At 36.2% G+C, this 23,142-nt stretch overlaps 1 protein-coding gene across 1 annotated transcript in view; it reads right to left on the reverse strand.

Moving 5' to 3' along the window:
* LOC149571501 (lactoylglutathione lyase-like) overlaps nucleotides 1–22,498 on the reverse strand; it is a 37,001-nt gene extending 14,503 nt beyond the window's left edge. The window contains exons 1-8 of the mRNA XM_089813010.1: nucleotides 22,369–22,498; nucleotides 11,166–11,325; nucleotides 10,926–11,050; nucleotides 10,593–10,657; nucleotides 10,244–10,456; nucleotides 9,244–9,291; nucleotides 9,006–9,113; nucleotides 8,762–8,914 (exon numbers count right to left, since the gene is read on the reverse strand). Coding sequence (XP_089669136.1) covers nucleotides 8,762–8,914; nucleotides 9,006–9,113; nucleotides 9,244–9,291; nucleotides 10,244–10,456; nucleotides 10,593–10,657; nucleotides 10,926–11,050; nucleotides 11,166–11,272 — 819 coding nt within the window. The 5' untranslated portion in view covers nucleotides 11,273–11,325; nucleotides 22,369–22,498. The remainder of the gene's footprint in view (nucleotides 1–8,761; nucleotides 8,915–9,005; nucleotides 9,114–9,243; nucleotides 9,292–10,243; nucleotides 10,457–10,592; nucleotides 10,658–10,925; nucleotides 11,051–11,165; nucleotides 11,326–22,368) is intronic.
* Between the last annotated feature and the right edge of the window lie 644 nt (nucleotides 22,499–23,142).

A 23,142-nucleotide genomic window follows, 5' to 3' on the forward strand; every position in this document is an offset into this window, starting at 1 on the left:
AGATCAAGTTAGTACGGATGGCTAGTTGAGCATTATAACTATTTGAAATTATGGGAGATACTTCTAAGTATCTAGTATATGCACTTAACCCGGACGAAGAAAGGATAAGTCTAGAAGAAGTTATGTAAGTTTTGGTGATGTTTGTTCTAAGATAGAGTTTACAGAGGCATATTCTGGTAAACTTGTTATATCTCTTAGCAGAGTTACTATCTTGAGAATCAAGGTTGAGGACATAAAGACATGTTGAGGATGACATGGCTAAGCTTGCTCATCATAATATTGCATGTACGGAAAGTTATTCAAGTTGCAAGGCAGAAGATTAATGTCATCGCTAAGTGTAACATGTTCTTAATGTGGTCCTATAATAATTAATTGAGAAGGTCTAATAGCCGACTCAAGCAATTGTTTTGTGGACTCCGTATAAAGGAAGGGCATTTTCCTTTATCATGGCATGAGATGATATGATTTTATGATCGATGATAAGCAGCAAAGAGTGTGGAATGCAAAGTTGTGCAAAGCAGTGCAAAAGTGAAGGAAACTTCATTGCCAAAGTTTTGTTGAGTGATCCGAGGTTTGGTATTGGATCCGAGGTTCATGACCTGGTCTGCAAGGTTTGCCAGTGAATTGTCCAGTTGACAAGACAAAGGAAAGAACAGAGGAAAAAGAAGGATAACAGTAAATTATTTCTTTGAGCAGTGAGCTCTTCTTGTAGTTAATATTGCATGTTTGGACAAAGTGCTCTTCTTGCATACATCATACCACAACTCCTAACAGGGTTGGAATCTCCTAACAGAGATTCAAAGTCTCCTAATAGGGACTCATTATACTAAATGTTGTAATAGACTATTAATAGGGTCCATCCTCTAACAAGGAATATTCATATTAATACATCATCTTGTGGGCATCATTCCCACGGGGGTTTTCCCTCTAATCAAGGATTTCCCTAGTCAACATATCTGGTGTAATTGTCTATGTGCATCTTGTTATGGTTGTTTATTTTTGTTGAATGGTTAAGTTTGTTTAAGGAAGATAAATATTTTAATTGTTGGATAATTGATTCACCACCCCCCCCAGTTATCTTGGTGGACTATTGTTTCTAACAATTGGTATCAGAGCATCAAGGCCTTGAAGAAAACGTCTAACAAACTTTGGGAGATCCATGTCGAACATGTTTAAAAAAGATAGTCCGAAGTTCAATGGAACAAATTATGAAAGCTGGAAAGAAAAGATGACACATTTGTTGTGTATGGTTCTGGGATATTGGATCTTGACAAAATCAGCGAAGACAATCATTGAAGAAAAGGATTTGTAAATTTGCACCAAGGCAGAAAGAGATCTTTTCATGTGTGACATGAGAGCTAGAGAAGCACTATTGACTACAATTCTGAAATTGAGTACAATCAGGTAAAATCACTTGCTACTTCACATTTGATTTGGAAAGCTTTGAAAAATAGTTTCGAAGGTGATGCACATTCTAAGAAGTTGAGGTTACAAAGTTGGATTTGTGCATTTCAAGATGATAAAATGATGGAAGATGAATCTGTAAGAACATATATAGGCAAGATATCAGAAATTACTGCAGGTATTAAAGCCCAAGGAGGTACCAAAAAAGATGATGAGGTTATGTGGAAGATTTTGAAGACTCTAACTCCACCATTTAAGTCAGCAGTTCACATGATACAGTTGTTGATATCATGCACCAAATATTTCACAAAAGAAACATTGCTTGGAAGACTTGAAGCAGTTGAGAATGAACTTAGACAGTCCAAAGAATTGACCAAAATAGAGACAGCCTTCAGTGCTTTGAATATTCGACCTAACTTATCAAGGAGCACAAGTGCTAGAGGAGATTTTGCTAGCAGCAGCAGATCTGAAGAAGACAGAAAGATTGAAGGAGTAGCCCTTTTGGTAAGAAGAGAAAAAGGAGGTAAAAAAATCTTTAAATGTTGGACTTGCGATAAATATGGTCATTATGCATATAAGTGTCCTAAAAGGGAGAAAAAGTATAAGGGAAATCATAAGCCTAGAAAAGATAGAGAATGTTTGTATGCAAATGAAGATAATGATTCTGATGAACAAGCATTAAGTGCTACTGATGCTGAAATTGGATTTGTGGCGATTAAAGAAGAAATTCCGCAGAAGGTAGCTTTAGTATCACAGGTTGAGAGGAAATCTAATTGGATAATTGGAAGTGGTTGTTCACATCACATCACTGGTGACATGAACAAGTTTGTCAACTTCAAAAGTCAAGATGAAGGAATTATCAGAGTTGGAAACACTGCAGCATGTCAAGTAAAAGGTATTGGATCTATAACTCTTGAAGATAAAACGAACACTAAGGATGTATACTTTGTTGATGGTTTAAAGCACAATCTTTTGAGTGTTGGACAACTAGTAGACAAAGGTTATCAGTTGCAGTTCATAGAAAAAACATGCATGATCAAAGATAAAGATGGAAAGGTAATTGGAACAAGAACCAGATCTAGAGGTAATGTATTTCAATTGAATCCTACTTAAATGACATGTTTGGTTACAAAGGTAGATGACAGTTGATTATGGCATAAGAGATTTTGTCATATAAACTTTGATAGTATTGTGAGGACTAGTAGAATGTTTGCAGTTAGAGATTCGCCGAAGATTGTAAAGCCTACTATCACAATTTGCAAAGAGTATGCTTTGGCAAAGCATAACAGAACTTCTTTTCCCAGCAAGAAGTTTACTACTACAGAAAAGTTGGAGATTGTACACACATATCTCAGCGGTCTTACAAAGACTAAAGGTTTCTATGGTGAAAGGTATTTAATGATTCTAGTTGATGATTTTTCTAGAATGATGTGGGTTGCATTTCTTAATGAGAAATCTAAGGCATTTGACAAGTTCAAGATATTCAAGAATAGAGTTGAGAATGAATCTGGTACGAAAATGTAATATTTGAGATCAAATAGAGGAGGAGAATTTACTTCAAATGAGTTTAACATGTTTTGTGAAGTAAATGGAATTAAAAGAGAGCTACCAGCTCTGAAAACCCCTAAACAGAATGGTGTTGCTGAGAGAAGGAACAAGTTAGTTACAGAAGCTGCACGAGCTATGTTAGCAGAAAATGATGTATCCAAAACATTTTGGAGAGAAGCTGTGAATACTGCTAGTCTACACTATGAATAGAGTGCAAGTCAAGAAGAACACAAACAAGAAAGCTTATGAATTGTGGTTTGGTCACTCGCCTATAGTTAAGTATTTTAGAATATTCAGAAGTAAGTGTTACATAAAGAGAGATGATGACATTGGCAAGTTTGATGCCAGAAGTGATGAAGGTATGTTTCTTGATTATTGAAAAGCAAGGCTTATAGATATTATAATCAAAGAACTAAAACTATTATGGAAAGTGCAAATGTGAGAATTGATGAGAAATTCATAATACAAGAGAGAATGGTTGATTACTATTCAGATGATGATATTGTTACTAAGCCAAGGAATGATGAGGTATTTCTTGAGACTAACAATGATTTGCAAAATGAAGGAGAGCCAAGGCACGAAAAAAACTCGGAACCTTCAATAGAACCAAGAGTTGAGATAACAACTCCTACTTTAGGAAAGAACATGATAAAGAATCACCCATTTGAACAGATCATTGGAAGCAAGGACAAAGGTGTGATGACAAGAAGCAAAATAAATGAAGAACTATGCTTGATATCTCAAGTTGAGCCTAAGAATGCAGATGAAGCATGTAAAGATGACTATTGGAAACAGACTATGAAAGAGGAATTGGATCAAATAGTAAAGAATGAAACATGGGAATTGGTCCCTAGACTAACAGACAAGAATGTGATAGGAACTAAATGGGTATCTAGGAACAAGATGAATGAGCAAGGAGAAGTTGTAAGAAACAAAGCAAGATTGGTATGTAAAGGTTACAACAAGAAGGAATAGATTATAAGGAGACTTATGCTCCAGTGGTTAGAATAGGAGCAGTAAGATTATTCTTAGCGTAAGCAGCACAGAAGAAATTCAAAGTATATCAAATGGAGGTCAAGTCAGCATTTCTAAATAGAGAACTTGAAAAAAAGGTATACATTGAGTAGCTTGAAGGATGTCCTTTGACAGATGACAAGGATATGGTATGCAATCTAAGAAAAGCATTGTATGGATTGAAGCAAGCACCTAGAACTTGGTATGCAAGGTTGGACAAACATTTGACAAAGCTTAAACATAGCAAAGGTATGGTAGATAGCAATCTGTATTGGAAAGAAACCAATGATGGTTTGATGATTTTGGTAATATTTGTTGATGACATCATATTTGGAGGAAATGATTAAGAAAGTAAGAAGTTTGCAAAAGAAATGAAGAAAGGATTTGAAATGAGTATGATAGGAGGGATGAAATATTTTCTAGGATTGCCAATTATACAGAATAAAAAAAGAATCTTTATTTCTCAGACTAAGTACTTAAAGGATTTACTAAAAAGGTTTGGTTTAGAAACATGCAAACCCATTGAAACACCTATGGTAACTGGACATAAGTTATCTACAGAGGATGAGACACCTACTATTGAGCAAAAAAAGTACAAATCTATGATTGGAGGATTGCAATATTTGACTCACAAGGCCGGATAGAGCAAAAGCAATTGAAATTGTTGCAAGATTCCAAGCTGATCCCAGAGAAGCACATTATGCAACAGTGAAAAAGATATTTACATATCTAAAGAGAAGATCTAAGTTTGAATTATGGTATTGATAGATTTAATAATTTTATTCTAAGTGCTTATACTGATGCAAATTGAGCAAGCAGTATGGATGACAGAAAAAGCACCAGTGGAGGAGCTTTCTTTCTTGGAGGAAGATTGGTCTCTTGGTTAAGTAAGAAGTAGGATTGTACATCTCAAAGTACAGTATCAGCAGAGTATGTTGCGGCAGCAAATAATTGCAATCAAGTGATTTGGATGAAACAGATTTTGAAGGATATAAAGATAGAAATCAGTGAACCTGTTGTTATACATTGTGACAACACAAGCACGGTAAATGTCTAAAAATCTAGTGTTGCATTTGAAAACTAAGCACATTTCTATTTAGTATCATATGTTGAGAGAAAACGTTGTAGAAAAGGAAATCAGACTAGAGTATGTAAGCACTCAAGAGCAGATTGCATATATATTCATTAAGCCTCTTCCCAAAGAGACTTTTGAGTATTTGCAAGGTATGCTTGGGATTATGCCCCTTCCTACATCAGAGTAAGAAGATGCAAGAGTATCAATCCAATGTAACAGAGCACCATTGTTGTCTGGACTGAATGCTAATGCTTCCTGTATGGTGGAGTATCTGTGATAGACAAAATCATCTAGGACTCTTGTTGATGTTTTAAACAGTGTCTTTTGACACTCGAGCTAGTAAGTTGTTACAGATGTTGATGCAATAGAGTTGGTTACCTTTGACATTGATGTTAATAGGGGAGAAGTTTGGCATGAAAAACATTATGCTAAGGGAAGATGTTCAGCATAAGCACAATAAGCGGAATAACAATTTGTTATTGAGCATATTGAGGTATATCAATGGGAGAGTATGATGAAGAGGATTTGAAGATGAATAGTCTTTTGTTGGTATTCTTGGAACTAGATTTTTTCATCTATGTTGTCATCAATGCCAAAGGGGGAGATTGTTGGAAGATAGGGAAGATTGTTGAAAGAATTGTTGGAAGCATGAATCCTAATGATATTCTTATAGGGGAGTGTACTACTATGGTGATAAGTTACATTTGTGACTGAGTTTGCAATTGATGTCAACATAGCAGTTTTTTGTAGTATCTGACAAAAGAATAGCAGAAAGATCAAGTTAGTAGTTGAGCATTATAACTATCTGAAGTTATGGGAGATACTTCTGAGTATCTAGTATATGCAATTAACGTCAGAAGAAAAGATAAGTCTAGAAGAAGTTATGTAAGTTTTGGTGATGTCTATTCTAAGATAGAGTTTACAGAGGCATTGTCTGGTAAACTTAATATATCTCTTAGCAGAGTTAATATCTTGAGGATTGAGGTTGAGGACATGAAAAAAACATATTGAGGATGACATGGCTAAGCTCACTCGTCATAATATTGCGTATACGGAAAGTTGTTCAAGTTACAAGGCGGAAGATTAATGTTATCGCTAAGTGTAACGTGCTCTTAATGTGGTCCTATAGTAATTAATTGAGAAGGTCTAACAACCGACTCAAGCAATCGTTTTGTGGACTTCATATAAAGGAAGGACATTTTCCTTTATCATGGCATGAGATGATATGATTTTATGATTGATGATAAGCGGCAGAGAGTGCGGAATGCGAAGTTGTGCAGAGCAGTGCGGAAGTGAAGGAAACTTTATTGCCGAAGTTTTGCTGAGTGATCTAAGTTTTGGTATTTGGATCCAAGGTTCGTGATCTGGTCTACAAGGTCTGACAGTGAATTGTCTTGTTGACAAGACTAAAGAAAAAAGAAAGATAACAATAAATTACTTGTTTGAGCAGTGAGCTCTTCTTGTAGTTGAAATTGCATGTTTGGGCAATGGGCTCTTCTTGCATACATTATACCACAACTCCTAACAAGGTTGGAATCTCCTAACAAGGATTCAAAGTCTCCTAACAAGGACTCATTGTATTAAATGTTGTAATAGACTCCTAACAGGGTCCATCCTCTAACAAGGAATATTTATATTAGTACATCATCTTATGGGCATCATTCCCACCGGAGTTCAACATATCTGGTGTAATTGTCTATGTGCATCTTATTATGGTTCTTGTTTACTTTTGTTGAATGGTTAAGTTTGTTTAAGGAAGATAATGTTTTAATTGTTGGATAACTGATTCACCACCCCCCCTCCAAAGGAACAAAGAAATAAATATGCCCTATTTATTAATTATTCTAAATGTTTCCAAGACTGTTTTTTCCACAGCTCAGTTAGTACTCAATAGTCATACTGTTAGTTGATAGATTATAAATGATACTTTAAAAGTCTTAACTTTTTCAATGTTCTCATTTTGTTGAAAGCATGAAACTTTAAACTTGAAAATTGCACTCTTGTTGTTAGAGTAAATAATTAATTATTAATTATTTATTCTATTTACTTAAGCTTACTTAAGTAAATGCATTTCATTAATTAGTTGTAGCCTAGGAGTTTGTTATAAATTGTTGACAATACGGGAGTTTGTTCTCTCCTAAGTCATACTTATCCTCTCACCTTGTTCGAGGACTTTCCACCTCATGTGGATGTATGCTTAGCTGTCACACTTATCTCCTAGCGTTTTCTAGCTTGTTCTAGGAGATTCCTTGAGCTCTTTATATTCGAGCTCCCTCATTGTATTTCACAACTCATATCTCATTCTCATTGTAAATACATATTTTCTTGTGTTTGCATATTTTCTCTCTCATGTCCATTTAGAGTTTTTCCTTTGCTCCACGCTCTTCTCTCCTTGGCTTCCCTTTGATAGGTTATTTGCATGCAGGTGATCCTGGACGTCTTCGGAGTTGGATTTCATCAACTCCAACACTTGTGATATGAATCAATGATGTTTTTTGTTCTCTAATTTGATTCCTTTGATCATGATGTTATCCTATGTTCCTATTCTTAGACTTGAGTATTCTTAGATGATGATGGAAATTGATGCTATGTCTATGATGATTAGATTTGATGCTATAATTGCTATGTTCTATGATGATTTGATAAATGGAATTTGCCAATTTTAAATTATGTTGCTATGATGAATCTGAAAGGCATAAATATCTTTGAAGATTCAGATATGTGTGTGTGTGTGTGTGTGTATGGTCATTTCCTGCTCCGGCCCAAAAAAATTGTCCCAAAAACCCATTTCCCTATCCCCCCTTTCCCCGTCTCAGAAACTTGGGGGGTAACACAGGTAAAGAAGCAAACCACAGTTTGCAGAGAGTGAGCTAAACTTGGTAGAAGCTTCCAGTTTGCAATAAGTGTCAGAGAGTTGGCAAAGAGAAACAGATTTGATTTTCCTCTTGCGTCTGAATTGGCCCCTTAAGAAGTCGGTTGTCACTAGAAGGCAAATAACAAAATTTGTTTTTTGACGAGAATTAATAGGGGGCAGCCAGCACTGCTGTCCAGGCCAGAAGGCTCCATTGCTGTGAAGACTTGAGGGCATGAAGTGCCTAGAAAAATTGTCAAATACACTCTTGACTCTAGAAGATATATTTGATGAAGAGTGAGCATATAATTATATATGGTTGAACTGAAATTTCAAATTCTTGTGACTTAACCTTAAGAGTATATAATCTAGTGTTTTGAGATCAAAAACTACAAACTGCATTCTATGAAAGTACAAAACAAAGTTATGTTTCTTGAGTTCTTTTCTGGAATAATTATAGAATCAACTACATAGATATATCTGTCAACCTGTATATGCTATCTGCTCTGAAAACAAAGGCTATTAGATATTTCCTGAGGGAAGAATAAAGCATAAGGGCATTTCAACCTTTGGGAATATCAAAGGACCCTGAAAAAATCGAAGGCAATCAACAACATCATAACAATGTTTCCCAGTATCATAACAGATTTTCCCAGCTATGAAGGAATCATAGTTGTTACAGTCATAGCAGACTGATTCTCCCTATCAGATCAAAGTGGAAAGTTATGACCATGTTATATCCTTTACCTATGTGAACAATTGCCGCATATCCCTTTCACTCTTAATGAGTCATTTCTCAATATCATTAGATAGCTTCTCTAAAATCAATGTCTAAAGCTACAAGCAACAATACACAAGAGACAACTCACCACTTTCCAACCATCAGGATCCAGGAAAGAGGTAATTTTAGTATTGAGCCCTGGAATTGGTCCTGGTTCCCGGGTTATTTTCCCACCAAGTTCCTGTGTAACTATACGAATAGCCTCTGCAGACTTGTATACATCATCTGTGCCAAGTGCAATCTACAAGCACAAATTCCAAATTTTGATTATCAAATAATAAGGTTAGTCTCCAAAAACCGTGACTTGAGTTATTTATATGATATGCTCTTACTTGTGCATATGCATTGCCTTTGGTGTATTCAGTGACACCATAATTGTATGTTAGCTCCAATACAATTGTCTCTTCCTCTTTTGCATATCCCATCATTGCTATCGTGTACTGCAAGGCATTAAACTCCATTAAGGCCATTTGCTTGCCCCGAAAAATGGAAAACCAACATGTTCATTAACAGGGCCACTTTATTATATTCAAAGAAAAACCATGCCGTGTACAGAAAAATCCTAGTTACCTTGTAGTCAGGGTTATCCTTTTTCTTCAAGAGTTTCATTCCACAAGCCTAAATTGAAAAACACAAAGAACAATCAATTTTTCTGACTATCAGTTGTATAAATTAGAACAAGAATTTAATACATTATCTGCTTATTAACTCTAAAAAATAGCTTTTGCAGAGTACATTGAAACAATAATTCATTGCTGAAGTTAACACGTTATTTTACCGTATGAGCCACCTCTTCCAAATTTCACTTGAATCAATAACAAATATACAAAGAGCATGTGAAGCTGCAAACAATTTTTGGTCTTCTCCCCAAAATTATCATATCAAGGAAAAATCATTTTATCATACACAAAATCAAAATATAATTATTCAAAGATACTACTAAACTGACAAAAATATTTTATTGTTCTTTTTCAGAGATGAAAATCTGTTTTCGTCAACGGTAAATATGCAATCTTGCCTGAACAAAACTGATAATTATTTTTAAAACAACCAACAAAACATGTTCATAAGGAAAAGCTTGAGAGTGGATAAATCAGCAAGTACCACACCACAACAATGTTATTTTGTAGAGTGGGATATGCCCAAAAGTTTATACACTCCGTTACTCTATTTGAAAGGGGCACAAAGCAATATGTTTGGGTTTTAAGAGCTTATAAAATGGAACAAAACTACCTGCCTTTCACATTACAACTACAGCATTATGTTAATTCAAGAAATTTCACAAAGACATCTTATCCACAAGTGGCAATGGTGTTCTAATGGAGTTCTGTGTAATCTTCAGTACGGTTCCGCATCAATCAAACATACAAATCACCCAATGCAGGAGATTCCAAAAACTTCACAGAAAAGTCATATTCAGTAGGGTGGCCAAGTAGAAGGCATTAGAAATTCTTCTGCAATCCAATGACAAATAATCCCATCTTTTGTAATACAGTAGTTTCTATCCAGAATCTTTCTTAATACATTTGGAATTGTCAATGTGCTGCTTCAGTAAGAAACGTTTTCTTACTCTTTCATAAAATGCAATGGACCGATCAAGATCTCCAACGCGAAGCATGACTTGACACAGTGGTTCTGGAGTAGGACCCCTTTGAATAAGCTCGAACACATAACCATCTGGATCCTGCACAAATGCTATCACTGTTGTACCCCCTTTTACAGGGCCTGGTTCTCTTGTGATTTTTCCTCCCTTTGCCCGGATATCCTCAACCAGCTTGTATACCTAACAGCCAAAGAAACTTTAGCCATGTTTAATTGATGCCATATGATAGATTGACAAAGAAAGAGAAAAACATTGTTCACTTTTAATTTGCCAGATTTCGACAACCATAACTTATATGTTGTAAAATGATACTTACATCTTCTGTTGCAATTGCAAAGTGTCCAAACCCTGTGCCAATGTCATACTTGTCAACTCCATAGTCTGCCAGGATGAGAAAACCCTGTAATAAGTGGGAATTCTAGCAGCACCTTCCTAGAGTATTTAAAATTAATAGAAACTAAATACTGTTGCAATATAAATGTATAACAGAAGCTTAAGAAGTCAAAAAGAACAATTGGAGCATTAAGCTTTGATATTTAATTGCATGTATAACAAAAAGAAAGACACATAGGAAGTTATACAACCAACTAAAGAAGTTTATGCCTTAAAATTACATAATTGCACAATTCTTGGAAGCAACAATCCTTACTGTAGGTCAGTTCCACTACAAAATGAGACTCCTCAGGTCCAAATCCAAGAAAAGCATTTGAATACTTTTCCTCTGGAATGTCTCTCTGTCTCAGTAATTTCATCCCAAAGCACTCTGTGTAGAATCTGAATTCAATTCCAAAAACACATCAGCATTACATGTTTTGCCAAATTAAATAGCTTTTTAGAATGGCATCAGTTCACCTAACAACAGTTCAGATAATTATGGAATCTTGTATACTTGATGGTTTTCTCCAGGTTCCCAACTCGATAAACAGCATGGAGAAAGCGGTGTTTATCATTTTGCACCCATTCCAATACATTCTGAGAGGATTCCTCTGAAGCCATGCTTCAAAATGAAGGTACTTGGAATATTATAATTTCTGGAAATAAGAATTTACCTGCAGTATTGGGCATAAAATCAATATTACTTTATTTTCATTCAATCAGTACAAAAGTGTCATTCCAAGCACACCACTGGGGTATACAAAGAAACATCTCTGCAAGTAATAGAAACATATATATGCATCACTGTTCTTGTGATTAATCTATAGATAAAAGTGCACACTGCAATAAATAGGATTTCTCTTAATCATAAAAGTTTCCACAGATCTCGAGTCATGTTATGCCTTCAAATATACAGAAGTTTCTGTGATAAATAAACTAGCCTCAATGTAGGAAATCATTGCAATAATCAAGCTAACTACACATACCAAAACAAAATTTTGATTATACATCATTTTATTTTTCTGAACTTGGAAAAAAAAATTCACTTAATTTCAATTCCCTTATTTCTCAAATGTATTAATAGCCTCTTCCTATTATTACGAGTTATTTAGACAGTAAATCCATTCGACGTCCACCACAGGCAATGGGAACCCAGGAAAGAGGCGGATGCACCTTCAATTAACAGAGATAGAGAATTATTACTACCATGATAAAATATAAGCGAAGTTTATTTACTTAAAGTCATACATCTTGTCTCAAGAGTAAACCGTGTATGATCTAAAACTGTAATATTCCTAGCAAGAGGTATCTTGTATGTATTTTCATGTTTATTTGAAAGTATTTACGTTCGTCAATACATTGAAGATGAAGTGCACCAAACATTATATGTTATACAGCATGTCACACAGAAAAGGGTAAGCTCCCAACCCTAGAGGTACAGCACAAAGATTTACAGTTATGCAGAGTTTTACTCGATAAGTGATTAGAATAAAGAAAAGCGCAGCTAATAACAACTCACTCCACCACAATGCTGCATCACTAACAGAGCACATTGGGCACTTACACAGAGATCATAAGGACAGATGATATCTCATCATTTTTTAAATATTCAAAATCTCTCAAAAAGGTTTCAAATTCATCCATGCAGCAAAACTACAGATTTTTTAGGTTTGAGCTATATCGTCAAACTTATCTTAAATTTTGCAAATGGGTTCATGCAGTGGCATCAGATATACTTTTTAACTTGCAGATGAACAATTAACATCAATATTGTGGATATGAAGTTATCGCCAGAAATATTCAACAGATTAAATTAAAATTTTCTTCAACATTATCATAAACAATCCAAGGATTGCTTCACATTACATGTCAAAGGCAGCAGCATGGACACTTCTGCCAAGCTAAAAGCATTGAGCTCTAACAACGATTGCAATTATGTAGACCATAATGATCAAAATAAATTCAACATAGCATTTCCTTTCCAACATAAATCCCTGAGCATAAAACACTAACAAATAAGTTATAAATCATGTAACATCATCACAAGAAAGTTAATTAACAGAGGAAAGGATAAGAGGCTTAGCCCAAGTTTTATATAGGTGAGAATCACTCACAAGATGCATACAATTCCCAAACACAAATTCATAGGCAAGATACTTAGGCCGAGGCATACTTTAAGCTTCAATTTTTAACACAAGGTTTTAAAGGTTTATGGAAACTACAAATGTACATGGCCTTGATTAATTAATATCTTAGCTCAACTCCAATATGGGATATGAATTATAATCATTGTGCCATTCATTTATTCCTTAAATGAAGAACATTATCCACTCACCACACCATGCACATTATATTAAGAATATCAAAACACTAGTACTCATGCCAATTCACTAATATCTCAAAATAATTAATAGATAAGTTTTTATGTTCGGGGATTTTAGCCTTTTTCAGACTCCTATGCCACACAACTCTTTGGCTCAATCTAATTGGTGATTGCTCAATAGTACAATCTTGTAGATGGTGTTGTTTTTATCCATGCACACAGTCTTCTTCAGACTTAATTTAAGCATTATATCTTGCAATTAGTAGACTTGTGCTATCCATAACTCTTGATAACTGTATTTTTTGCTATCTGCTGACACCATTTTCCTCCTGCTAACTTTACTCATGTTGCACCCTAAGTCATGATACATACCTCTTAACTAACACCTATCTACTCTATTTTTCCTCTGTAAAGACACCCAACTGTCCCTAACCACCAGTCATAATGTATGAAACCAGGCTTCCTCCTTCAACCTGGTTTGACTCATCCGTAACAGCTACACATGCATGGACAGACAAATCTGTCAGGGCATCAGGAGCTTCTTACAAAAATATATGTATTACTTATATAAATGTTCTATCAAATCGTGAACCTAACATTAGCCTGCAGTCATTTATCAACTTAGTGTTTTATATTTTACTTTGATCTCGTAATATCAGGTCTGACTGAAGACAGCTCTAGGTCCTTTGATCCTTTATCGAAGGCATTGTCTGGCTTAATGTCAAGGAAAAAATGTCAAGTTATTCAAATCTCATATAGTTACTAGATCTTGATCAGCATATTTATCATTCCATCATGCCATGTATTAATATCAAGAGGAAACATGGCTTATCAAACCAAAAACAACAACATTAGTCCTCTCTTTTCCTCTATTAAATCCTTATGATTTTACCAGTTACTAGACTTCCAAAAACTTGGAACAAGAAGGTTTAGCCTCAATGTCCTGACACAATGCAAGGCAAGAGAATACCCAAAAGAGATGTCTTGGCCCCTAGCAACCAACCACACAGTGTTATATAAACAATAACACAAAGATTTAGATCCGCACAATGCCAATTCTCATAATAGGATTTTCATCCAACATGCCTGGCTATAAGGCCTTCTGGGTTACGGTCAAATACATCAACAATAATAATAGAAGTTCAGTAAGATCTTGCAAGATCCAAACCACTAGCTAGCCTTGATCCACAACCTAGTAGAGAACTCCAAGAAGAATCTCAACTCGTGCTCGCAAGCCACCAAGCAAACTTCTTGTTTCCCAAGCCACACTCAGCTTCTAGCTCTGCTCCTCAACCTTTGCTCTTCTCAGCTAATCATCTTCCTTGTGATGGATGATAATGACTCTAGACTCCACAAGACCCTCTACTTATACTAAACCAAGCCACAAGTCGGCCTAGCCAATTACATTAATTAAATACAACTGCATTAAATATACCCATCAAGCCACAAGTCGCCTTGGCTATAAACATTAAATACATAACATAAATTAAATACTTAGGACAAGCCCCAAGTTTACAATGCATAACTAACTCATAAGACCCCATAAGAATACGCACACTTAAACATAGGTCGACATGCCAACCATCCAAATCCAAGAGCACACACACCAACTCACTCAGATTGAAGCTCACAAACACAATCTCCAAAGCTTAGCTAGTAAACAGGAACACATTACCAACAACCATTAAAAATGGCTCTAACTCCAAGACAATGACTCCAAACATCATGCACACTTAAGGAAAGGTTCCCCAACATGCCTCGAACAGATCCCCAACCGCACAAATCATAACTCCACAAACTCAAGCACAAAGCCCCTACATACAAGATTGTCGACTATCCCAGTATGTTCCTGCCTCAAACACCCCAAGTGAGAAAAAAAGATGTTCTTAATAGCTGGAAGAACATCTTTCACGGTTCAACACATAACCCCAAATTGGTTCTTCACATACATATCCTCCACCACATCAACTTGTACACTCCTACCTTTGTTCTTCTTCTACAACTATCTATCTTTACATTTGTCTTCGGTGCACAACAAGTTTGCTTTCCACGTTGATCTCTAACCCTTTCGAAATCTCCCAACTCAACTCAGCTACCAAAACTCAAGTTCCTATTGAGCTCTATTCTGCAAAGGAATCAGGAAATGCTTCTTGCCACCCTTCTCGACAGTAAACACATTCTTGACACAATCATGCACAGTGCTGCAATCATACTGCCAAGGTCTACCAAGTAATATGCGACAACTACTCATGTCAACAATATCACACAACACTTGATCCTTATACTGCCCAACCTGGAAATCAACAAGACATTGCTCCCTCACTTCCAAAACATCTTCATCTTGTAACCGGCCAATCCTACAAGGACAAGGATGTCTCATTCTCTTCAAACAAAGTTTCTGAACCATCTCCTCAGCAACTAGGTTATCAGTACTACCACCCTCCACAATCAAATTATAGATTTTACCTTCAGATCTACAACGAGTCATGAACAAATTCCTCCTTTGACAAGGTCCAACATCCTCTTACCAAGCAACACCCTTGGAATCAGCAAGTTATCCCCATCCTACTCAAGTTCATTCACCAAGTCTTTGACTCTTGCACCACAACACTTCTTCTGTCACCAGCCTTAGGACATTCAAAAGATCGATGACCTTCACCATATCTGTAGCAAGTACCCTTAAATGCACCTCTGTCTGTCCTCTTCCTCTGTTCAACATGTTCTGGTTCATCTTTAGCAATTTGTTTGTTCTTCACCAAGTGATTCTGCTTCTCCTTCCCTCGAGGATTACCTTGATGTCCCCTCTTCAGCTTCTCTTCTACTCTCAAAACATACTGATAAGCATCTTCAACTGAAGTAATATTCAACATACTAATCTCATCCTGAACATTGAATCTCAAACCATTAATACACCTAGCCACCTTCTCCTTAGACAATTCTCTATGTCCAGACCGAATAGTCAACTTGTAAAACTCCTCTGTGTAATCCTTCACACTCATATCTTTCTACTTCAGATTCTTCAACCTCTTAAACAACTCAAGTTCATAATTAACAGGAATGAACTTAGCCTTCAGTTTTGTCACCATTAATCTCCATCTAGTGATCTTTATTTCACCTTCCTCTTCTAATCTCTTTGAAATTCCTTCCACCAAAGAGCAGCATGTCCCTTCAGCTTAGTCTGTGCCAACCTCACTTTGAGTGTATCTCCAATAACCTCCAACTCAAAGTAGTCTTCCAATTCACCAATCCAATCAATCAGATCTTTAGGATTCAACGTACCTAAGAAATTAGAAACCTCCATCTTATGTTTCAGCTTCAACTGAGATCCAAAACTATCAAACTGACCAACCCTATTTCTCATAGGTCTCTCAACTCGATCAGTTCTATCTACACCACTCGATCCAACAACCTCAAAGTCTTTAGCCACTTCCTCGTAACCATCTTTGGTACCCATATGTCAAGGTACACCACCTAGAGCACTTATGATCTCAACAATCATATCACTCTTCATCAACACCATCTTATATCTGAATTATGCTTTAGTCTTCTCTAAGATCCTCGCTTCCACAGCATCACAAAGATCTTCAATCGCCCTAGGATCCAATTCTCTTGGAGGCATCTTCCAAGATCTTCGCAAACCTTCTGCAACAAATCTGCAAATCAACCAGATCCAACCTTCCCTTTGATACCACTTGACGCAGTGCAAGGCAAGACAATCCCCAAAAGAGATGTCCTAGCCCCCAACAAACAACCACACAGTGGAATATAAACAATAACACTGAGATTTAGATCCACACAATGCCAATTCTCATAATAAGATTTTCATCCAACATGCCCGGTTGTAAGGCCTTCTGGGTTATGGCCAAACACATCAACAATTATAATAAAAATTTAGAGAGCGCTCACAAGATCCAAACCACTCGCTAGCCCAAATCCACAACCTGGAAGAGAACTCCAAGAAGAATCTCAACTCGTGCTCACAGGCCACCAAGTAACCCTCTTGTTTCCCAAGCCACACTCAACTTCTAGCTCTACTCAAACTTCGCTCTTCTCAACTACACATCTTCCCCATGATGGATGATAATCACTCAAAACTAAACCAAGCCACAAGTCATCCTAACCAATTACATTAATTAAATACACCCACAAAAAATATACCCATCAAGCCACAAGTCAACTTGGCTACAAACATTAAATACATAACATAAATTAAATACTGAGGACAGGCCCCAAGTTTACAATGCATAAATAACTCATAAGACTACATAAGAATACATGCACTTAAACATAGGTCCACGTGCCAACCAACTATCCAAATCCAAGAGCACAAACACCAACTCCCTCGGATCGAAGCTCACAAACACAATCTCCAAAGCTCAGCCAGTAAATAGGAATTTATTACCAACAACCCCTAAAATGGCTCCAACTCCAAGACGATGACTCCAAACATCATGCACACTTAAGCAAAGGTTCCCCAACATGCCTTGCACAGATCCCCAACCACGCAAACCATAACTCCACAACCTCGAGCACAAAGCCCTTGTATACAAGATTGTTGACTACCCTAGGGTGCTCCTACATCATGTCCCCAAAAAAAGCTTGTATTAATTATCAGACTGTGGATAGAAAATGAGGCGCTCAGAAAATTTAGTCTAGCAATCCAGTAGCTTAAAACATAAGGACTTCAATCAAAACAATAATATCAGGTGATCCTAGTCTACAAATGCATACTGCTAACAATGTAAACAGAAGATACTAAGAACTGAACTCTCAAATCTCTAATTGTCCTCTCATTTAATCTGAAAACAAATTCACTGCACTGGAATAAAAGTTTAGAAACAGACTCTTTAAGCAGCATGATTAAAATTTGAAGATCTTCCTTTTAAATAGACAAGTACAATACAAAGGTATAATGTAAAGCTCCAAGTTAAGATTAATAGTCACTGTAGTGACAATTTGAAGGAACAATCAACAGGTCTAACTAATCAATCAACCCTGTCTACCAACTTATAACTCCTAATTAAAATAGTTAAGACTAAGTTACATCAACCCACTCGTGTCTCAACTAGTTAACTGGGTGCGTATCTCAAAAAGGACTCCCACAATACCCGAGTCTTATTATACCATATAAGTACATCCTCTCCATACTGATATCTCACCAAAGAAACCAAGCTGAACTCTTCCACCACTGCTACAACATGCTAATGCTGATGCTGCTCTTGAGCATGCCTCCCATTCACCTACCCATATATCAACAAAACTGCTTTGTATGCTTATTGACTAAGCTACATCCACAAATCACTCATCTCTCCAGCAGTTGACTGGGAGCTTATCTCAAAGTAGACTCCGTACAAAAATAGATGGCCCTCCTCCTCCTATACGATGACACCCTATCCATACTCATATCTAAAATGCACAGACACCGATGCGTAGTCTGCCATCATTGCTGCACCATGCTTGCAGCACACATCAGAATACCAATGTTTATCTTGAATGTGCCTTCAACACACCTACACACAGATCCAGGTTGCCAGCAGATATGCTTATGCACTGAGGAAGAATTGAAGAGTATTTCTGTGCTTGAAGGATGAACACTTTCAATCAACACACATAAAACTCTAAAAAATTCTCTATGTATGCTATGTTTCTGATGTGTTCTCAGTCCTATTCATGGTTGTGAATTACATTCAGATTTCAGCACTTAAAGTAACTCAACTGAGGGCATATAAAGGCTGTTTTCCTTGTGTAATTTGCAAAGAAATAACAAGTAAATCTGTGGTAGACAATTCTCAGATTCATGTCGGAGAATTAAGTAATGAAATATTCATTATAATAAATGATCAAAACTAGAATTGTACTTATTTACTTTTAGAAACCACAACTGATCGTTCATGTATGGATATATGGAAGATGACAGGGGCACATTAAGTCTAGCCATCAATTTGGCAACTAGGAAAACAATAAACATATACCGTAGATGGTAACTTGAAAAAGAAAAAAACCTCATTTTCTTATATTGCAGCATCCGTGTCCTCCAGATTGAATGCTTCCAAGCACGTTTTACTATTGTCAAACATGGGCAAAGCAAGATTTATGCCATGATCCTTTCAGATTCGAAGTACAATAGTTGTGTTCATGTTGGTTTCAGAAAATTTACCCTAGAATCAGTAAAATACTCCTTTAATATGGAGGACAGACAAGGCTACAAATATATATAAGCTCTGGCATATCCTATTATTCACACAAATATAATTGGAAGAAAGTCACGAGACAAGATGCATTCAAAATAAAGGTCTCTACACTGTGACCTCCTCTTCTCAAAATCAAAGCAAGTCAGGGGATGTGTTTTTCCTTATAGAAATTGCAAATCCCAATCCCTAGAAAAGTTTTAGCACCACTAAGGCAGCCACTGGACATCAAAATATGATTTCTAAGATTTGACCCATTATTGGCATACTAAAGAACATGCCCGGCATCTCAATATAGCTCGTTAATTAAAAATTTAAACCAAGAAATTACATTCAGATTTGATCCTTCACTGTAAGAGGTAAAATGGATAAATACAAATGGGACAGCATATAAAAGTCAATAACTCAATTGTACAGTTTGACATGTGATTTTTTTTTTAAATGAAACAATTGTGGCTCAAAGGCAATTATTGCTCACTCTTTCTGAATCTTCCTACCCACCTTGGGTACCCTCCAGACCAAATTCTTTGTGTATGCTTCGTTACTGATGTGTTCTTAGTGACAACCATTCTTGTGAATTTCGTTCACATTTCAGCACTTAAACAACTAAAAATAGTACACACAAAGGCTGTTTTCATTATGTAATTTGCATATAAACATCAAGCAATTTTATGGGAGCAAGTTCTCTAGTTTTGTGTTTGAGTAATGAAATATTTATTCTAATTAATCATCAAAGCTGAAAAAGCACTTATTTAGTCACCTTTGCCAAATTACCCCAGGAATATATTCATATGGTATTGCAAATACAAACGTAAATCCCATCTAAAATAGGGATTTAGAACCCAACTAAAAGTTAATGCATCATACAATTGTCATCACAAGTTCAACTACCTCCAGGCGTAGACAGAAGATAAATGGGGAAATTTAGATATATGCATCAATTTGGTAACTTGCAAACAATGTATGTAAATTATGGATTTTTAATATTTATTATTAACCCACAAAATTATTTTCTTTTTGTTGTAGGGAAAACACAAGTTCTGGATTGCATGCTGCCTTACAACTTTATAACATTGTTCTTGTAAGGAGAGGAAAGAAGCTTTTACACTCCATGATAGAAAGCAAGCTTTTGGGTCTACATATACTCCTTGCAGAAGGCACGCCAAATTACATTAGGGGTATATTCATATGGCATTGCAAATGCAAACGTAGACCCCAGCTAAAATATGGATTTAGAACCCAACTAAAAGTTAATGCATTATGCACTCGTCATCACAAGTTCAACTACCTCTATGCATATACAGAAGATAACCGAGGAAATTTAGATCTACACATCATTTTGGTAACTTGAAAACAATGTATCCAAAAATTATGGATATTAACCAAGGTTGCACGGGTTCATGGGTACGGGAATGGGGACGGGTACGGGAACGGGTACGCATATTTTTCAAAACAGGGGATGGGGGTACGAGTGTATGCCTATTTTTTCTATATTATTAATATTTTATAGAAAATATAAAAATCAAAATATATGTCATGAGTCATGACATTGAGCATTCAAAACAAAAAATTTGAAATATATATATATATATATATGCGATTGCTGAATGTTTAATGTTTAAAGTATTTTTCATAATAGGGGACGTAGGTACTTGGGTATGTCAAACTTATTTAAAAATTATACCTTTATAAAAAATCTGAAATTATGAGTCATGACAATGATTTTTCAAAACAAGAACAGTGATAAAGTTTGCAAATGTAATGTATTGTTTTCAGTTTCAGATTTGCTATATGTTTGAAATAATAATACATGATAAATGCTTAGATGCATAACAAAGAAGGCAGACTTTAAACATGAACAAGAGGATCCTAAATCATATAACAATGACATATTGCAAATGATAAACTTATGACTTGAACAGTGATAAAGTTTATTGTTAATGAGTATCAAAGTTTCAAACTGATTTGGTATTGAATTAAGTTTGATAAACAACAAGCTAATACAAAAATAAAAAACCAAAATCAGAATCTTAATCAAGGTCCTTAGCTATAATGCTCTCCACCGAGTACCCGGTACGTGGGATACGTGTACCCAGTACTTGGGTACGTGGGTACTCAGTGGGTACAAGTACCAGGGGTGTGGGTACGAGTACCCATGCAACCTTGATATTAACCTACAAAATTATTTTCTTTTTGATATAGGGAAAACACAAGTTCTGGATTTCATGCTGCCTAACAACCTGATCGCATTGATCTTGTAAGGAGAGGAAAGGAGATTAAGGCTGGGATCCCATGGGCACCCGCTTGCTTAAAAATAGAGCAGGTGCCGCTGAGCTTTTTTAGGAACATTTAAAAGGGAGCGGTCTCATGGGCATTACATATAAATCTGCTTTAAAAAATTAGCTCCTAAATTGAAGGAAATATTTTAAATATAAATTGTTGTTTTTAGAATTTTTGGCAGGATGATTTCAATTTGGAGGAAATATGAAGGGTAGGTTCTTGCCAAGTGGCAGAATTCTTCCCTAAACAGTAGGGGCTATTTCCAGCCCCCCCTTTTTGCATCCGCTCAACTAAAAAGTAGGGGCTCCTAGTTAATAGGAAAAGATTCCAAAGTAAGCTTTAGCCCCCCCCAAAATATTATCATGGGACCTCCAACTCCTTAAATATAGAGCCCAAGCGCCCCCCCCCCCCCATGGGACCCAGGGTTAATAATCCATGGTAGAAGAAATCTTTGGGTCAACGTATACTCCTTGCCGAAGGCACCTTTGCCAAATTACCTCAGGAGTATATTCATATGGCCCAAGGTATACACTGAGGTCCGTTTGGAAACTAGAATTAGTCTTACTTTATTCAAGTAAGTTCTCTATATTTCACGGTAAAATTATCAGAATATTTCTATTAATATAAAGGACCAGTCATGGAGACACATCTTTACAAGCTTTGGCATTTCCATATATTAGTATAACCAAACAAATGAAAACGGATGAAACCAGAAGTAATAGTCAGGGTTAGTAGGATTTGCCCTCCTTAAATGCAAAACAAAAGTTAGATATGCGTTGTTGCACATGGAAATTCCATATTCCAACTTTCAAATTCAACACCATAGGCTGACAACCGAACGCCAAATACAATTATAATCGATCCATCGTATGCACATATTTCCATCATAGGCATGTAGGATAACAGAAAAAGGGGGAAAAACATACACGTTATGACCACGCTGAGCTGAAGGTAAGTCGAAGCTGCTCCGACTAGTTCTACCAAGGAAAGGCCTCCGCACTCTATTTACAAACGAGATAAATTGAAATGGGCCTCTGTGTAACTCGCTGTTGTAATCCTTATCTTTCGTACCATCTGCTTATTTTTATGTGCGAGGTAGGGTCCCTCGCGGGACATGTGCCCTGTTTAGAGTCCTGATTTCCAGCGTCAGGTCAATTCAACTAAAAGTAACCCCAGAAATCTTCCCTTGGAAGTAAAATGTCGTTTAAAATCCGCCATGCGTGTGAGAAATGTAAAGAAAAGTAATGACATGCCATGAATCTTAAATGTAAAGAAGAGACTCATGAGGTATGAGCTGCCGTCATTTGAATCAAACATGCCACCTGTCACAGTCACTGCAGCTTTATCTGTGGAACATTCTGGACGATGCAGGCGAAAAGGATTGATTCTTGCAACCATTAGAGGACGGTGGGGACTAGGGACCAACGAGAACAATGAGGTGTAGGAATGAACCATGCATATTCCATCGAGCTATGGAGTGTTCTCTTGTCGTGGGGCTGAACATTGAAATACTACCTAAAACACATTTTTTAAATTGAACCTCTGATTTAAAAAAATATCCTGAAAAATATTCATATCACAATTTGACTAGCTGTGGAAATTATCTCCTACTTATCAATATAAGAATAATTTTATCTAATTAATTTAAATATTAAATCAATTAATAATAACAATTGAGATTGAAATATTATAGGAGAAAA

This window comes from Cupressus sempervirens, chromosome 2, assembly GCF_028749045.1.
Source record: "Cupressus sempervirens isolate cs-2001-9-10 chromosome 2, ASM2874904v1, whole genome shotgun sequence".
NCBI classification, from domain to species: domain Eukaryota; kingdom Viridiplantae; phylum Streptophyta; class Pinopsida; order Cupressales; family Cupressaceae; genus Cupressus; species Cupressus sempervirens.